This window comes from Cyprinus carpio, chromosome A1 (genome assembly GCF_018340385.1).
Source record: "Cyprinus carpio isolate SPL01 chromosome A1, ASM1834038v1, whole genome shotgun sequence".
In the NCBI taxonomy this organism is placed as follows: Eukaryota; Metazoa; Chordata; class Actinopteri; order Cypriniformes; family Cyprinidae; genus Cyprinus; species Cyprinus carpio.
This window is the reverse complement of record NC_056572.1, coordinates 30,892,013-30,910,710: the sequence shown is the minus strand read 5'-3', so window position 1 is coordinate 30,910,710 and position 18,698 is coordinate 30,892,013. Positions and strand designations below refer to the sequence as shown.

General features: G+C 36.1%; 1 protein-coding gene across 1 annotated transcript; it reads left to right on the top strand.

The window, feature by feature from the left end:
* Window positions 1-1,636: 1,636 nt before the first annotated feature.
* papss1 (3'-phosphoadenosine 5'-phosphosulfate synthase 1) lies at window positions 1,637-17,923 on the top strand. The gene is made up of 12 exons (XM_042761906.1): window positions 1,637-1,705; window positions 3,292-3,406; window positions 3,507-3,742; window positions 4,181-4,319; window positions 5,187-5,309; window positions 6,382-6,488; window positions 6,623-6,734; window positions 8,074-8,279; window positions 12,162-12,276; window positions 12,503-12,771; window positions 14,363-14,592; window positions 17,596-17,923. Exons 1-12 carry the CDS (start codon window positions 1,646-1,648, stop codon window positions 17,732-17,734), a joined length of 1,851 nt encoding a protein of 616 aa, XP_042617840.1. The 5' UTR covers window positions 1,637-1,645; the 3' UTR covers window positions 17,735-17,923.
* The last annotated feature ends 775 nt before the right edge of the window (window positions 17,924-18,698 follow it).

Sequence of the window (18,698 nt, the reverse complement as noted above, 5' to 3'; positions counted from 1 at the left end):
TTTACTCTAATGGCACTCAGGGAAAGCGGGATCAGGGTGGGCCTTGATCTCATCAGCACCAAATGCATAGGTGCTAATCCAATCAGTATCGCCATACCTTCACATTACCACAGAGACAAAGGCACAGCTGTGCCTTGAGTTTAACAAGCCAAATGGTCAGGAAAAGCATAAAGACAAAAGGTCATTAGCAAGACACCTGGGCTTCCTAATTTGATCTTTTAAAAATGTCATCCTTTTTTACCTCAAAATGTAAAACACAATGCACATAACTTTTTTAGTTTATACTATTACATTGGAACCTAGATTTAACATTTTATAAATTTGTAATCCCACACTATTCAGGTGTCCAAAAATGGAAGTTGCTAATTTTTGATATTTTTTAAATCTTTTTAGGGTGTGTTTTAGGGATTGTTGGACGATGGGAGGATTAAGTTTATTTTAGTTTCTTCTCGCAGTGTTTAGTTTAAGGTGTAGGGCAGAGCACTAGACTAAAGTTCTTCTGATACACGCTAATTTACATTTTCATGTCAGTAGCTGCTTCCTTTCAGCATGCTCAACATAGGCTTCATACAATTTAGCCAATAAATCCTTTACTATTGGCATCAGTGTGGAGGTGGTGATTCTTACATTGAGTGTACACATTGTACATCATTGTATTGTATAACTTTTTTATTTTTATTTTTTAAAAATGTTGGTATATAGTTGTGTTGTACCTCTATGAAGCATGTCTCTAATAAAAATAAAATCACTGTACACGGCAGGTGACATTAATTCTATTTCTACCACTTTTTCATACAGTTTTTATATGCTTCGTTACAGGATTATGTAATTAAGTAGTATGAAACTGCAAAACACTATTAGAATTGTGACATACATTTTAACCTAAAAAAATACCTTGTATATATACACTGTTAAATCTTTCACTACATGATCATTTATAATATGCAATGAATAACAGTGACACAATGAATAAAGAATACAAGCAAATTTTAAGTTAAATACAAACATAGGCTACATAAATTTACTAGCAGTGATATTAAAAGCCATAAAAATGTATAAGAGATGGTTAAAATTTGTTTTGTTTATAAAAAATAGAAAAAAATATTTATGATTTTTTTTCTATTTTTTATAAACATATATATACATACACACACACACACACACACACACATACACACACACACACACAGAAATTATTATTTTTTTTATTGGGTCAGTGGCGTCCACACAAATAATTTAGCCTAAAGGGACTTTTCTATACAAATCAAAATATAAAACAGAACATAACTAGCTGCGATATTTTTTTCCCCTGCATGGATTCCGACAAGTCCCTCCCTTGACCTGATACTTGTTTGCTTTGGTTTCCACGGCTATATGAACGACTTCTCAATTGTCCAATCGCGATAGGCTTTGATGTCATTCCGACCAATCCGGTTGTCTAGTAGGCGGAGACTTGACGCGTTAGGGGCGGGACTTTACCGGGGCCTGCATCACTTCCCGTGCCGCAGCCTGTAAACCTCTACGCTTCGTGCAGTAGGATTTTATAGTATGCGCTTCCTATTGGAGTGGACCCGGCACTTTTTTTTAGAATATATTTCGAATTTTTTTTTTGTTTTTTATTTGTTTGTGTATTAAGTGTCTTAGAATGGAGACATCCGGTAACTCGAGTAAGAAGCAGAAACTGAGTAACGCGCCTGAGAGCTGGGTGAGTAACTGTTAGCGGCTGGATATTGAGGGATGTTTTGCATTAATAATGTGGTACAATTACAGTTAAACACCTTGAGTTATGAATATGCTGTTTTTGTTTATAATGAATCTGACCCATCCCGTTTTAATTGATAATATAAGCGAAGTCCGGAATAAAAATCATGCTTGTAATAGAGGTCCTTAGTTGTGGTAAATAAATTTATGAAAAAGATGCGTATAATCATTTTATTCGTATGCATTACTTGTGTCTTACAACCTACCCTGTGTGTGAAATAGTTGCGTATAATCATTTTATTCGTATGCATTACTTGTGTCTTACTACATTACATGGCTTTTGGAAGTGAACCAGTGTGTTGTTTGGATTGTTATGTTTTATGGTGGTAAAAAGAACGAGTATAATCACTTTTTGGACGTTTGCTACAATACATGGCTTCTAGGACGTGTACCATTTTTTTGAATATCATCCATAAAAATGACCAGCATTTGACATGGAATGATTAACCAGCAGAGGACCAGCATTATGCCATTAAAAAATGTGTCTGTGTGTTTTACATGTGTATGTACATATCTATCTATCTATCTATCTATCTATCTATCTATCTCTATATATATATATATATATACATAATTAAAAATAATAACAGTTTAAAACAACATAACACCAAGAGACATTCATAATATGCAATATAATACAATAATAAGACATTAGAATTAAAATTTTTATCTGAAAACACTTTCTTTAAGTCAGTCAAACAGGAGGTCTGCGTCAGAAATTAGACAGATTAAATGAATGTGATATAAATGTGTTTCCTGCAATTGCTCCAGGGAATGCAAAGAGCCACCAATGTGACGTATCAAGCCCATCATGTGAGCAGAAACAAGCGTGGCCATATGCACTGATTTCGAGGATGCACGGTGTGGGCTGACCTACCTAGACAGCATCTTCTAGGAAAAAGCACAAGTATTCCATTATGGTTTATCTATACCTAACCAGCATTTGTTGTTTTTTAGTATTGTGTGCTGACTTGGTTTATAGCGTTTTTTGATGTGCAATGGTATTATTTTTATTATGTTTTTATATTTGTTATTATGTTATTTAATTTAATTAATTACATGACATGGCTTCTAGGCCGTGTAATGTACAATGGTATCAGGAGAACATTCGTATCGCAGAAGTTGTATGTAAATACCTTGGTACATAGATATGGTAATCATTTAATACTACATTATTTATCGATGTTTATTTAGGCATTGTTGTATGTTACTTGGATTTATTTATTTATTTGGTACTGAATATCATCAATAAAAATTACGATGTTTATTTAGGCATAGTATTATATTTGATGCATCAGCATATATAACAAAACAATTTATTTATAAATAATAACAATTAAAAATAACACAGAGACGTGTGCAATACAACAAACAATATATTTTAACAATTTATTTATAAATAATGTAAATTAAAAATAAGTAAAATTTATTTAAGAGTTTCTTTTAGGTTTTTAATTAAGTAGGTCTTTCAGGAGGTCTTTGTCAGAGATGAGACAGATGACATAAATGTGTTTCCTGCAATTTGTGCAGGGGATGCAAAGAGCCACCAATGTGACGTATCAAGCCCATCATGTGAGCAGAAACAAGCGTGGCCAGGTAGTCGGCACTAGAGGAGGATTTCGAGGATGCACGGTGTGGCTTACAGGTACTCTATCAACCCCTTTCTTCTGTTATTTTGGAAAATTAATAACTTGATGTTTGATTCTTTGCTTTATTGTTGTGTATATTTTGTTTTTTGTTCTGAGTTTTGTGTTTTGTGTGTAAGACGACGGTCAGCATGGCTCTGGAGGAGTATCTTGTGTGTCATGGCATCCCCTGCTACACTCTGGATGGAGATAACATCAGACAGGGCCTCAATAAGAACCTGGGCTTCAGTCCTGAAGACCGCGAGGAGAACATTCGTCGTATCGCGGAAGTGGCAAAACTTTTTGCTGATGCTGGTCTTGTGTGCATTGCCAGCTTCATTTCCCCATACAGCAGGGTGAGAAACATGCAGAACCTCTTGTGTGTGTTTATAAGGCTTCTTAACCATGTAAAGCCTGACATGTGAAATAATATTCAGAAAAATATCATGTGTTTTATATTTTCTGTTATAGTCAGGCTTTTATGGCTCATGGCTAGTCTAAAATAGGGCAATATGAAGCTTGTACTTGAGACCCAATCTGAAACATTAAATATGCATGTAAAGATTTGTACTTGAGACCCAATAAACCTAAATAAAGTTGAAACATTAAATATGCATGTAAAGATATTCAAGTAAACCTCAGTTGCCCCAGTCCATGTAGTGTTCATCTTATTATGGAATGAAGGGAGATGTACTTGCCTTTGAGATGCATGTATCAACTTTGATGCAGTAAGCTTTATAACAGCTAAAACACACAGCCTGAAGGGAGTTGTATTTTTGTTTGGGGTGCCTCAGGATCGTCTGAATGCAAGGAACATCCATGAAGCTGCTGGCCTTCCGTTCTTTGAGGTGTTTGTAGATGCCCCTCTGGATGTGTGTGAGCAGAGAGATGTGAAGGGGCTCTATAAGAGAGCTAGGGCTGGAGAAATCAGAGGCAAGACGATTTTATAGACATACATATTGTATAAAATATGTGTCCAAATATGCTTACTTTCACTCACTCTTTTGATGTAGATACGCTGTGTTTTATGGCTCAAATTTAATTTCTAAATGGTCAGTAGTCAATAGGACAGTCTGTCCTAAACTGCTGTGTCAACAAACCCAAAGCATTCTCTTAATTTGTGCAGAAATATGTGAAATGATTAAACGAGACAAGTCAAGGGCCTTGGAATGTTTTGAGGCAGTGAAGAAGAAAAATAACAGGACAATAATTGTTAGACTTTTGCAAAATGGTTAATTGGGGGTTGTTGTGTTGTTTTTGGTGTGTGTTCATGTTGGGAAGCACAATTGTGATATTAGCATTGTGTGAGTAGTTTGAGAGTAAGTTTAAGGTCTTTGAGTGGTCGCGCTGTCACAAAACATTTTGAGCAATTCAGTGGTGACTCATCACAACCCCTTTGGGGTGATTCTTGGAAAGCAGGTTTCTGGTAGATGACGACTGTGACTCAGTGTTTCCCGCCTTTTTTATCTTTTGCTGTGGAAGGGTAAATCAGGTGAAGAGTGATACAGGAAAGATGCAAATCTGAGAACTGCCAACATCTTGTGATGAAAATGATTGAGGTTATAGCAGGAAGTGTCTTTCTCTCATGTACATGATAACTGATACATGCACAATGCATCTGAGCTGCTTTATACGGTGGTAGAAAGCAACAAATCATTTCAGCACTACTAAGAACCAGACTGTTTCCAGTCCTATTGAATGAAAATTTGTTTTCATGATGAAGTGCATTCAAAGTATGTCTGTTTCTGCTGGTGAATGAATTGGGTTTTTAATCTAACGGGTTACTGCTGTTGTCCTCAGGGTTCACTGGAATAGACTCTGAGTATGAGAAGCCAGAGGCCCCTGAACTGGTTCTGAAGACGGATTCCTGCAGTGTGAACGAGTGCATCCAGCAGCTTCTGGACCTCCTGCAGGAGAGAGTAAGTTCATTCCATTTATTCATGTTAAAGTGAATTCAGTGTGATCCTCAGCTATATATATCTTCATAGCATATTTGGAGTTTGTGATCTAGATGTCTTGCTTGTTTTACTTGTTTTTCAAATTTTTTAATTTTTCGGTTGCAGGCAGTAGAACAGCACTTGGCACAGAAGTGTCTGTCATGTAAATGAGTATGTTTACGTGCAAAGAAATATTCTGATACTAATCTGAATGCTACAGTACAAATGAACAGTTGGTATGAAGTCATGTAAATGCCACAATCTGACTGCCTGGTTCCCATCCCTGGAATAAGCCTGTTTTAATTGGAAATGTGTTACGTATATAAACCTTATTCACCAAAATCCAATGAATGGAGATTATTATGACATAAAAATAACACTTTTCTTTTTTAAAATGTTATTTTTTAATTTTTTAGTGTGAGGTACATTTTTACATTTTTATTCAGGTATTATTATAATATGCTGATTTGGTGATTTCATATTATTATCAATGTTAAAAACAGTTGGCTGCCTAAATGTGTGTGTGTGTAGAAACAAACAGTGATTAATTTTTTCAGGATTCTTTGAATAGCATTTTTTGTTTTTAAATTAGAGATATTTTGTAACATTATAAATGTATTTAACTTTTACTTTTGATCAATTTATTTCTTCTTCAAAAAAAATTGTACTGTCTAACATTTGAACTGTAGTTTATTTCGCAGTGGCAACTCATGGCTAAATGGATGCATTTCTGTGATGACGACAAGACAGCAATTCTATTTTTTTACTTTTTTTTTGCATTTAACCATCATATTCTAAATATGGCCTTTAACTGAATTTTATGTACATGTTAACTTAGTCATTATCACATTACATGATGGGATATTTTTTTATGCACTGTATGTTGACATCCTTATTTAATGAACACGAGGCCACACTTGTACTTTAACACTGATTCTTAAAGAAAAAGTTGCAATTTGGCTTTGGTTGTGTTTGTTATAATTTGATAGTTGTTTTATATGTGTGTCTTATCCATTTGTGTTATGTTTTTTTTTGTTTTGAATGTTTGTGGTGTATAGTTCCTGTGGACGCATCCTATGAGGTCAAGGAGCTCTACGTGCATGAGAACAAGCTGGACTTGGCAAAGGCTGATGCAGAGACTCTTCCAGCAGTGGAGATCACTAAGGTATCTTCCCTCTTCATATGCTACTCAAATACAGATTTAAACTCCTGCAAATGGTTTGCAAACACATTATGACTTAATAAGGCATGATTATGTACATCCTAACAGCTAACGTCTGTTCTGTGTATGTGTGTTAGGTGGACATGCAGTGGGTTCAGGTGCTCGCTGAGGGCTGGGCCACTCCTCTGAACGGCTTCATGAGGGAGAGAGAGTACCTGCAGTGTCTGCACTTCAACTGTCTGCTTGATGGTAAACGGGTGGGATTATATGATGTTTTTTCTTTTCATGTGTTTGATTTATTTTTATTGCGTTATGTTTTGTTAATGTGACTTTTGATGTCGTAGTTTGACAGTGCAATGCACCTTTTTCTGCCGGCCGCTATAACATTAAGTGCATCATCTTTTCCACTTGTTTGGATTCACTGAATCATTTTCTTTTAATTGACGATGACAGAGTGAAGAAACAATTTTTAGAAATATTTTGCACATGTAAAAGCGAGAAAACTTAAGCAAATTGATTGGAAACCAACATAAGGTAGAGCATGAAGAAGCCCAACTCAAGGAGGTGAACAAGAACCTACTAATAATCTACTAATCTTTCAGAACTTCAGGGTAGAATCAGCAGAACAGCTTAGAATGGGGGTCCAATCGCAAAAAAACATTTCATTTCAGTGAGGGAGTCTGAAGCCTTAGCAAGTGGATTTTAAACGTTAATTAGTGGTAGAAATAAAAGAGCTATTACAGTTTTAATGGTGATGTTGATAGCATGCTCTCAAGCCAGTTTCAGAAACCCGATCATCTGAAATAAAAAGTCGGCACCTTTTTGATTACAAGAACGACAAATGTGCAAATGGCTTTTTAAAACCATAATGTGGTCCTTGCATTTATGGGACTGGGTAATTACAGCAATTTCCCACATCAAGCTTGAGTTTCCAAAATGTGTCAATTTAATTTTACAGCCTCATAACGCTCTGCTGTGTGTTGTCTTGCCTAGTATTCAAATTTGCATCCAAGGTATGCATTGACACACACACACACACACTTGTTTTTATAAAATGTGTATAAAAAGTGGGCCTAGTAGATCTTTGAGTTTAGTTGTGACAGAATACAGCAAAAGAAAGCCATTAGGTGTTCATGCATTACATCAACAGTGTCATTTGACTTGATTACTGTACATCACACCTTGTGTTATTGTTTTGAATGATCCTTACAATATGCCCGACTGGACTCTTGTTGGACCGGACTGCCATCTTTATGAAATGGACAGATTTGTGCATGTTGCTGCCTGAGACTAGTTTAATTTAGATTGAGCTGAAATGGGATGCTCGCAGGGCTCTTTCTTATGGAAAACAGCTGTGTTCTGCTATGATGTGTGTGTGTTTCATCCTGAAAATGGATTTTAAAAGCTTCCCGCTCATATTGCTTTAATCAAGGTGCTGGACCTCTTACTTTCTTCGAAAACTCACCACTTTTACTTATCTCGCCCCATAGATCCTTAGCTATTCCTTTTTAGGCATTTAAAAGCTGTTGATTTTTCAAAGCCACAGTCTGGTTGATGTATGTGCCATGCATCTGTCCTCTGGTCATAGGTGGGGTTATTAACCTGTCGGTGCCGGTGGTCCTCCCCATCTCAAGTGCTGATAAGGAGCGTCTGGATGGCAGCACTGCTTTTGCGCTGGCCTACGGTGGTCGGAGGGTCGCAATACTCCGAAACCCGGAGTTCTACGAGCATCGCAAGGAAGAGCGTTGTGCTCGGCAGTGGGGCACCACATGCAAGGATCATCCATACATCAAGGTCAGGGGGCTCAATATGGACAAAACCCATATGATTAGTAGATTACTAACATGGTTTCCTAACGAAAGTGAAGAAAGCGAAAGTTCTGCATGACCTGAAACAATCACAGCCATTTAGGACGTTTTTGATTGATTGTAATTACTAGATTACTGTAATTACTTTTCTCTGAGCAACTCTCTTCTTAGAAGAATTATGCGTTTGAATTTCAACACTATTAATGCCAAATGAGTTGGTGTAATTATAGTTATATTAAAAAATGTCCAGGCTCTTCCATGCTTTATAATGGCAGTGAATGTTTGTTTGATTGTTATGGCAGTGAATGGTGATCGAGAGTTTGAAGCAAAATAAAGTCTGTATATATTCATAATAGTGATCCACATGTTGGTCCACATGTAGTAGTTAATTGGAGTGAGTGGTGAATGAGTGTTTGAAGGTGCTCCACATGTAGGACATAGTACAGTGGAGAGACTGAAGTTGCCAACACCTTTTCCAAGTTTTGTAACATTCAGATGAACTAAAAAAATTCTTAAAAACCCAAACATAAAATTTTTCAGTCAACAATTAACCGAACAGCACTATAGGGTTAATTACAGTAATTCTGACATGAAGTGAATGCACCTATACAACAGTGTGGAGCTGGATTTTGGACCAATGAGACTTCATTGTATTGTGTCACCACACAAATGTAAACCTAACCATAGATGTGATGCTGGTTAGGGTAAAATTTTGATAAAGTATTTCTATCAGCTTATGTAAGCAGTTGGAAATGATTAACATGGTCCTGTATCTAATTTTTGTTATTAACTCCCTCCCTTTTCTTTCTTTTCTTTCTTTTCTGACTCACAAACCACCTGGATAGTAAAGATTATGTGAATTGCGTGTTTGATGGATGTGTTTAGTGTAAGTACTTTTTAGTATGAATGCATGTTAATAGTGATTCAGCAGCATGATCCATTAATGCATCACTATTCACCTGTCTGGGACTGAGCACCCTTTATGGGAATAATTTGTCGGTTGATTCATTGCGAGCAAATATGAGACATTTTTGATTTGTTTTAGTGTGATTTTCCTTTGTATGGTTAATTTGAAGGTTGTTAAAGAACATTTAAGAAGGGACAGCATTACAGTGAGTTTTCCCAGGGACATTTTCTTCTAAAATAAAATTGTTTGTATCTGTAATTGTGTTTAAAAGAAAAGATTTTCCACTTCTGTCCCATTTTTGAAGGTAAAGCCATGGATATCTAGCAAGAAACAGCTGACCCGACACTTTAATAGGTCTTTGTGTGGTCGCATTGCCAAGCTTTCCTTGGACTGCACTCTGACTGAAGACAGAGCCACGATGCCCTCTTAGTCTGTCTATGGAAATAAGGTCTCGTTCTCTCTCATCTTTGCTCAGGCTCCGCTTTAGTAATCTCGTTATTCCTCAACCTCCTTCATTTCACACATGTGTTTTAGTTGGATTTCTCGCCCTGCGTTCTATTTAAACAGTGTTTAGGCAAGTGGCGCTCTCCTCCCCTCCTCTCCCCTCACCTTCCTCTTACAAATCTTGCAGAGTAAATACTGAACAATTGTTTCCATCTGTAAGTAAGGATTGTGGGCTTAGGTGGACTTTAATGGCTCTGCTCTGATCCAGCTCGCACTAATGGGCGCCAACGGAGAGCTTTCGGACTCTGGAATGGCCCTGTCTGTCTACTTGCCTACGGTCACAAATAAACCCATCCACAGACCAAAGAAAGAAACTGCACACAGCAAAGAAACTAGCAGTTGACTTTCTTTATTTGCAGTATTCTTAGCTCAGTGCTGTTTATTTGGGTTATTATTAGATCAGTGCTGTTCTCTTGATAAGTTTTAGACTGTCAAAATGAAAAGTTATTATAAATATATTAAATAAATTGATGAGTTTTTGACTGTATAATTGTATAGTTATCTATATAATTGTATATTTATACATAGTTGAGGAGTTTCTAAATGAAAAGTTAACTATATAATAATATATTAATTGTGCTGCTAAAATTTGCAGTCTATTTTTACATTTAAATGACTTTTGCATCATTATTTACAAACTGTACTTCATTTTTCATTTAAATAAAACTTACTTAATTTTTTTAACTCACCTTTTAAACTCACTTTTAAAACACTAACAAAATTAATATGCATTTTTCATGGTGTACTTTATGATCTTGTCATGCCTAAATTGATGTGTAGCATTTTAAATGTACTTTATGATCTTGTCATGCCTAAATTGATGTGTAGCATTTTAAACAACTTATTTTGTTTCTGGTGTGCATAATTCTCCTTCTTATTATAGTTCTAAAATATTACTATATATATAATTCTCCTTCTTATTATAGTTCTAAATTATTCTAGTTAGAAATTGTTTGTGTTTAATTGTTTGATTATTTTATTTATATTTATTTGTTTGTTTAATTTGGATTGTTAATTTTATTTATATTTTCTGATCTTATGAATCTGTAATTTTATTTAATTATTATTTATTTGTGTTGTTTGAGTGTTTACAAAATGGGAAAATGTGATCTTATGAATCTGTATATGTGAAAAGTAAGAGAAACAAAATGTGTGTTAAACTCCCTCTGCTGAAGCATGCCAATCAGCAGGACTGTAAAACTGGCCTCTATTATGTGAGATAAATACACTTTTCCTGTTTATTTCAGCTGTCAGCTTGACAGCTGAATCCACATTGGGGTTTGGTGCAGGGGGATGTTAACCAGACTCGAGAGCATTTACCTAATTGCATTATCAATGTTTTTTTTTTTCTTTTTCTCCCTCATTGAAAGGGGTACAGTGCTCAACTAGTGCTATGTTATTTTCTATGACAGCTAATAGAGTTTATTTACTGTATAGATGTGATTAGTGCCTACAGATTGCTTGTTGAGTTTTTCCATCGCCAGTCTCTGCTACATAAATTAAATAAACGGCTGCTACTGTTGCTATACTGTGGCCAGCAAATGACAGCTGCACATGCATTCAGTCTTCAAATGCAAAAGCAATGCAGTGGATGAAGCGTTTTATTAACATTCACCGCTTTTAGGCTTCTCCAGGTTTGCTTAATATGATCACATACTTGCACATAAAGTTCTTGAGCCACCAGTGCTGCTGTCAAGTCAAATCAATAGATGAAAGTCTGTGGGGTTGTGAAATGGTATGCTCCATCCTAGCGGCCCTGAATCTGCCGAGAGCTGTGGTATTCTCACCGTACTGTACTGCTTTTTAACCCTGGCCAAGTTACCGGCTTAACGAATGCCAGCGAAGACCTCCTGAAGGCGAAATATTAGCAAAAGCGGCCGAGAGTTGTAGCCTGATATGATAGGCCACTTTAAAGAGGGATTGTAATTCCCTTTTTTAAATGTAAATGTTTCGAAATTCAAGCTAATCAACCAGGGGCTATTACATCCCAAAATTAGGTATATCATCAAGCATGTACTGTAGAGCTTTCTAAATAAGATTGTTAAACTTGTACAGGGAAACAAAGTCGTATTTACTATTTAAGTTCCTAGGCTGCCAATTTTAAGGAAAAACTAGTTGGGTTTTACAACTCATGACATCGGATTTTTAGTTTTGCTTAATTTCTGTATATTTTCAGAACCAACTGTTGTTGGCAATTTCAAACCGTTTTTATTCTTATTGGCTGGTTTGTGGCCAGAAGAATTTTTGTGTATTTGTTTATGGTTTGTGTATGTTAGAAGACTTTATAATGTGACTTTATTTTTAGATTTTTTATTGCATGTTTATTTTATCTGAAGGGTTCCTTATTTTATTCAAGCCTCATAGAAAGAGGTCAAATGTGGCAGTTTTTCCAACAGTATTATACAGATGATGTTGGAAGATCATTTGTGTTTTTCCTGATGGTCTTTTCTATGGCAGATGGTGATGGAGAGCGGAGACTGGCTGGTCGGATCGATCTACTGGAACGACGGGCTGGATAGTTACAGGCTTACACCAGCCGAACTCAAGCAGAAGTTTAAAGAAATGAATGCAGGTATGGAGCTACACTCAGGAGTTGCTCCCTTTGACCTGATTTTGACTAGAATGTTGTGAGGTAGAAGTCATCTTGCCCTCGAACTGTAGCAGGTCACACAGACATACATTTTCTTTTATGGAATTTAATTGTATTGTCATAGACTTGCATTCCTCCATAAACTGCTGCAATACAATGATATTTAGGGCAAGTTATGATATGCTAAACACTCTTCTTTCATTTTTAGATGCTGTCTTTGCATTTCAGCTGCGGAACCCAGTGCATAATGGTCATGCGCTGCTCATGCAGGACACGCAGCGGCGTCTAATTGAACGTGGCTACCGCCGACCCGTGCTTCTGCTTCACCCGCTTGGTGGCTGGACCAAAGATGATGATGTGCCACTGGCCTGGCGCATGAAACAGCATGCAGCCGTGCTGGAGGAGGGACTGCTTGACCCCAACTCCACCATAGTGGCTATTTTCCCTTCACCGATGATGTATGCTGGCCCAACAGAGGTTAGTGTAAAATGAAAAAGGACTGAGAACAGACACCTGAGGCACTCCATTAAAATAAGAACTTTCGGTCAGCTGGTCATTACGATTTATTCAATTTTCTTTATTTAAGTCAACTATCTAGTCATCTATCAAGGATATTTTGTTCACCATATATATAAAAACTAATACTGAAATCCCCCCCAAGACCATTTTGTTGCAGCTGGTAGCTGTTCATTTTGAAACACCAGATTCAGTTTAGCCTTGTAGCCTTTGAGATCTTCCTCATTATGTAATTCTTAATGTATTCTATACTTGCATACATTAGGAATTCCATATTGTTCGACACATGGAATATTTTAGACAAAGAAGCTTTGTCAAATGTGCTTTGTTCTATGAATGATAATTAAAATGGCGTTTGAAGCCAATGAACTGTTGTATGGAAAGTTAGTGGTGAGGAAGCTTGCGCAGGGCACATTCCTTCATGAATTGTCGGTGGTGAACTGGATTTCTGATCTGTTCCACCTAACCTGTGCTTGAGGCTGAAGACAACAGGGACAGTCTCTTCTTGTGGGCATCACGCATCTCTGGGCTTTCCTATAGGTATTGATTTTTTTCTTGTGGGGTTGATGTATATTATTTGTGATTTTTTTTGTGTCTGTGGGGTTGATGTAAAGTGCATACGTACACACACACACGCATTGTCACACACAGCGAGAATGGGTGGGTTTTTTCTTATGAAATTGTTTGTTGTTTAATGTTCCATGGCTATTTTGAAGTTTCTTGTTCTTTAATCATGTGGCCGGGGACATTAAAATATTTATTGGGAGCAGACAGAGTCTGTGAGACTAAAAGCAGCCCACAGGAAGCACTCGTTCAACTATGTTTATTGGGTGTTTTGATAGGGGACATGCTGGTTCAACTGATTGGATTTTGATTAGGTGGTGTGTGACATGTTTAATCAGAAGTTTAGATAGCTTAGGTGGTGTCTGCCAATTATAATCAGAAGTTTACTATATCTGTACCATTGAACAAAATTTTAGATTTCCATTTAGTTTACATTATCATTGTTCTGCTAATTTTAAGCACAGGATTGTTAATCAAAAAATGAAATCTGTCACCCACTATGTATACAGCCTCATGTTGTTCCAAACCTTTCTTTCTTTTGTGAAGAACATAAAAGAACATAAAAGAAAAGAAACAAGTTCAAAACAGATTGTTTTTTTTTCTGTATCTGTCTGTTTGACTGGTATGTTACATTCCAATTCTTGTAAAACCACATAACAGATATGTCTGTTCTAGTAATAATTTTTTATGTCTGTCTGAAAGACCAAGAATGAGGTTAGATGATGTCATTCACATGCATTCGGTTAGAAGACCATTTTGTTATGCCATATTCCAATACACACAAATGTGAATGACATTTGAGAGCTATGGCAGAAGGAAAGATTTTAAGCAAATAATGGTTTATATTTCACCCTTTTTCTCACACAAAGCTCATCAACTCCAATCCCCATTCACTTTCATTGTTCCACAGAATTGAACTGATTGAAATAACACTTAGTTAGATTAGTTTTACAGTAAAAACAGATTAAATTTCAACTGTTTCCAACAGGTGCAGTGGCACTGTAGGGCCCGGATGGTGGCTGGAGCCAACTTTTACATAGTGGGCCGTGACCCTGCAGGAATGCCTCACCCGGACACAGGTAAAGACCTCTACGAGCCCTCCCACGGATCTAAAGTTCTCACCATGGCCCCTGGACTCATATCACTGGAAATCGTGCCTTTCAAAGTGGCAGCCTACAATAAAGCCAAGAAGGCCATGGATTTTTATGACCCCAAAAAGTAAGTTTTTGTCTTATTTTTCCTCTTTAGATTTGCCTTCCTTTCTATTAAAACAAACTAACTATACAAATTGAGTAAGACAAGTATCTTTAAGCAGCAAATTTAATCAAATTTGAGACTTGGGCATATTGACAGTTGTATATTGAAACCAACTGTTGAAGGCATGAATTTACTTCATAAACATTTATCTTCTATACATCTTCAAGAAATCTATCACTGTACAAACTTCCCTTCATGTCAGGCTTCCTCGATTCCTAGCTGTGTTGCCAAGAATAACAGGAAATGTTTTGTTGTGTGCTTTCACCAAATTCTACGGCTTTGCTCCGTTCTTTGAAGTCATTTAGAAGGGGAGATCTGCCATTATACCTCTGGCGCTGTGCAAATGCTGCGGAAGATGACTAATGAAAATCATGCGTTTTTGCTGTGTCTTGTCTTGCAATTAATAGCGCCCACTGCTATCGAGTTAACAGGCTTTTTAGTCGTCCTTGATGAAGACCATGTAGCATGTCAACATTCAGCAAAATTGACTTGAAGAAAGACAGTGAACTTTTAATGTTGCATTTTTTTTGTTCAATTTTATTTATGATAATGCGCATCCCACACAGAGTTTTGAGGAAAATAGAGTAAAAAAGAGGATGTTGTATCCATTATTAGGTCTTTGGTAATAAATATATGGTTGTGTGGAACAGCAACAGCAACAAAAAGATACGTCTTCAAATAGAACTTTCATCTGTCAAGATCCAAAGATGGCAAAAAAACTCTGTGGAATTGATCTCTACAAATCATTTAAGTCAAACAGCAACAGCATATATATGTTTATTTTTAAATTTATAGAGAGAGAGAGAGAGAAATGAATTTTAACATTTGTTATAGTCTGTGTTCAAATTATGGTAAAGAGCAGCTTGGACATTCTGTAAAACATCTTCTTTTGTGTTCCGAGATTGATGTAAAGTATTTCGTTTTTTCAAGACAAATTTTCTTGGATTTACTATTCCTCTACCTATATTTCACATGGCACAATTATATTTATCCTCATTATGATAATGTATTGAGATTGTTGCTCGCCTTGATATGTAAAATTAAGTGCCATGGTGACATTAGGGCTGGAGGTTACTGGCATCACTTTCCTCCTCCGTCCCGGAAATCCAAGCAATTGGTTTGGGGGGGGGGGGGCGGGGTTGGGGTGGCAGACTCACACTCCGTCTGACTTTCAAAGGACCCCGCTTGGCGCCTTAGTAAATTTATGGTGTTCTGTCTGCTCCTTGAGCAGGGTGTTGGGCCTGGCCAAGTTCGAGATTAGTATGGATGCTGAGTCTAATTGCCAGCCATCCCCCTTAAAGTCCTCTTCTAAAATGTCTCAAATCAGTCCAAGCTGTTTGTCATTTAAATGCATATTAACTGTTCTCTATGGAGTTGGAGTTTATGTGTTCCACCCCTTCACCCCATTGAAGTGACTACCAGGTGGAATGGTGATAATTTTCCATAAACTATCATTTGGGGGTCCATCCAATAGTAGGATGCATCATATTTGCCTATTACTATTGGATGATTGCTAAGGTCTTCTGAATTATTGTTTGGGGGTCCATCCAATAGTAGGATGCATCATATTTACAGGGACATTTGGGGTGGTTACTAGGGTGTTACACAAAAAAAAAAAAAAAAAAAAAATTAAAATTTTTTAAAATTTTAATTAATTTTAAACTACTTTAAGTTATTTTTAGGAGTTTGTTACATTTGTTAATTTAGACACACACACATGCAATTTAAATTAACTGTTTTCTATGTGAATATATTTTATTATGTAATTTATTCATGTGATGTCAAAGCTGAGTTTTAAGCATCATTTCTTCAGTCTTCAGTGTCACATGATACTTCAGAAATCATTCTAATATACTAATTTGCTGCTCAAGAAACATTTCTTATTATTATCAATGTTGAAAACCGTTTTGCTACTTAATATTTTTGTGAAAACTTTAGGACATTTTTTCAGGATTCCTTGATAAATATAAGTTTAAAAGCATTTATTTGAAACAGGAAATGTTGTAATGTTATAGTTGTCACTTTCACTTTTGATCAATTCAATGCATTCTTGCTGAATTGAAGTATTAATTTATTGGGAATTATTGCTGAATTGAAGTATTAATTTATTGGGAAAAAAATAGTTTGTGTATTTTTTATCCTGCACCGTAAGCGTATATATAAAACAAAATGAATCCTACTAAACACTATCAGTACCATACAAATTACTTGACTGACTCAAAATACTTGGGTTTGTTCAAATGCATTACTCAACATTCCACATTATAAGCTCATATGAAACTGCTTGTCTAGACTGAAAAGCCGCTGTGAACGACAGAGTTTAATGAATGTGGTTACGATAGGGAAAGCGCAGTGCAACAGTGTACGTTTATAAATTCATTGCGCTGTGTGAATTTGTTTTCGTATGGTCTGCATCTTAATTGAAGAACAACTAATCCGTAACAAATAAACCCTGTCCGTAGGAGCCGTTGAGGATTGTATTTAGACTAGTGTTCGAGGTTTATTCATGCAGTTGGAGACTAATTAGCTCTATTTATCAGACGTTTTGCACTCTGTTTATTTTCCTGTTTATTTTTTTATATTTTGTTTTGTTGAAGATGGTTTGGATTTAGTTTGGTTTTTATGAAGTTTGTATTTATTTTAGATTTCTGTTTCTTTTTGTCTAGAAGTCAGCCTGTTTACCTCCTCGTCTTTGCACCGTTGAAAGGAATTATGTGGCTTGAAGAGCCACTTGAGAGAACATATTTTATCATAGAGCTCTTTTCAGAGTATAATGCATCGTTTCCTCCAGAGCGAAACGTCCCGAACAAAGGAGCAGTGTACAACACCTAGTTATTATCTCTGACGCAAACTGAAAGATTATATTTCTTTTTTTTTTTTTTCATTTTCTTATCACATTGGGTACCACACTGTCCCTTTTCCGTGCACATTTTAAAGTTCCCTCTGCCGTCTTGTTTTACCCAGACACCAGGACTATGACTTCATCTCAGGAACCCGCATGCGTAGGATGGCTCGCGAGGGCCTGAACCCTCCGGAAGGCTTCATGGCACCCAAAGCCTGGAATGTTCTCAAGGAATACTACCAGTCTTTGGAGAAGGCCTAAGCCGGTTTCCAGGTGCGGAGGGAGAGGCGGAAGCAATTCTGTTACAGGGGAAGAAGGGAAAGGAGGAGGTCTTGGTTTGTAAAAAAAACAAAACACAGACACACAATGATTGAACACTGGGACCACCCAAAGGACTTCTTGCACTGTTTTGGATGTTGTTCCTCATTAAATCACTGTCAGTTTCATAGTTCTGAGTCTTATGGCAGCATTTTTATATGTTTGGTTTAAAAAAAAAAAATTAAAATTGTGAAAGGTAAATTTTGAGTGTTAAATTTTGTGTATTTAGAACTGTAAAGATAGAAAACTAAACTGTTTTATTAGCAAATTATGCCATCTCTATTCTTGTACACTCCATAATCGCTGTTACAATTGGATGAAAGATGACGTGTAATTTGAAAATTGCCCTACTTGCCTTAAAGAGCTTTTATTGAAACTGTTACATTTACAGCATTGTTCTGGATTTAATGCATGTTGAGCTCTATTGACAGCATTTATGACATATTGTTAACAAAAAATCCATTTAGACTTTTTCTTTCTTTTTTTTAAACCCCCAAAGGTCAGTAACATCAATAAAGCTGATACGTTTTGCACAAAATGTGCAAGAATAAAGGACTTTTTGAATAGAGAAATATCAAAACAAAAGACCTAGAACAGTAGAGCCACTGCAAAATTAAATAATGTATTTATTAGTGCTGTCAAACAATTAATCGTGATTAATTGCATCCAAAATAAAAGTCTTTGTTTGCATAATATATGTATGTGTACTGTGTTTATTATGTATATATAAGTACACACACACACAGTATATATTTTGAAAATATTTACATGTCTATATTTACATTCATATAATTTTATTCTAAATATAAAAAGATTTTTTTCTGAAATATATACTTGCATGTGTGTGTATTTATATATACATAATAAATATACACAGTACACACATACATATTATGTAAACAAAATA

Excerpts from the sequence above, each read along its gene's own strand:
- papss1 (XM_042761906.1), top strand. The coding sequence starts at position 1,646 with ATGGAGACATCCGGTAACTCGAGTAAGAAGCAGAAACTGAGTAACGCG. Across the intron at positions 4,320-5,186 it reads TAGGGCTGGAGAAATCAGAG|GGTTCACTGGAATAGACTCT; the intron begins GCAAGACGATTT and ends TGTTGTCCTCAG. Across the intron at positions 12,277-12,502 it reads GTTTAAAGAAATGAATGCAG|ATGCTGTCTTTGCATTTCAG; the intron begins GTATGGAGCTAC and ends TTTCATTTTTAG.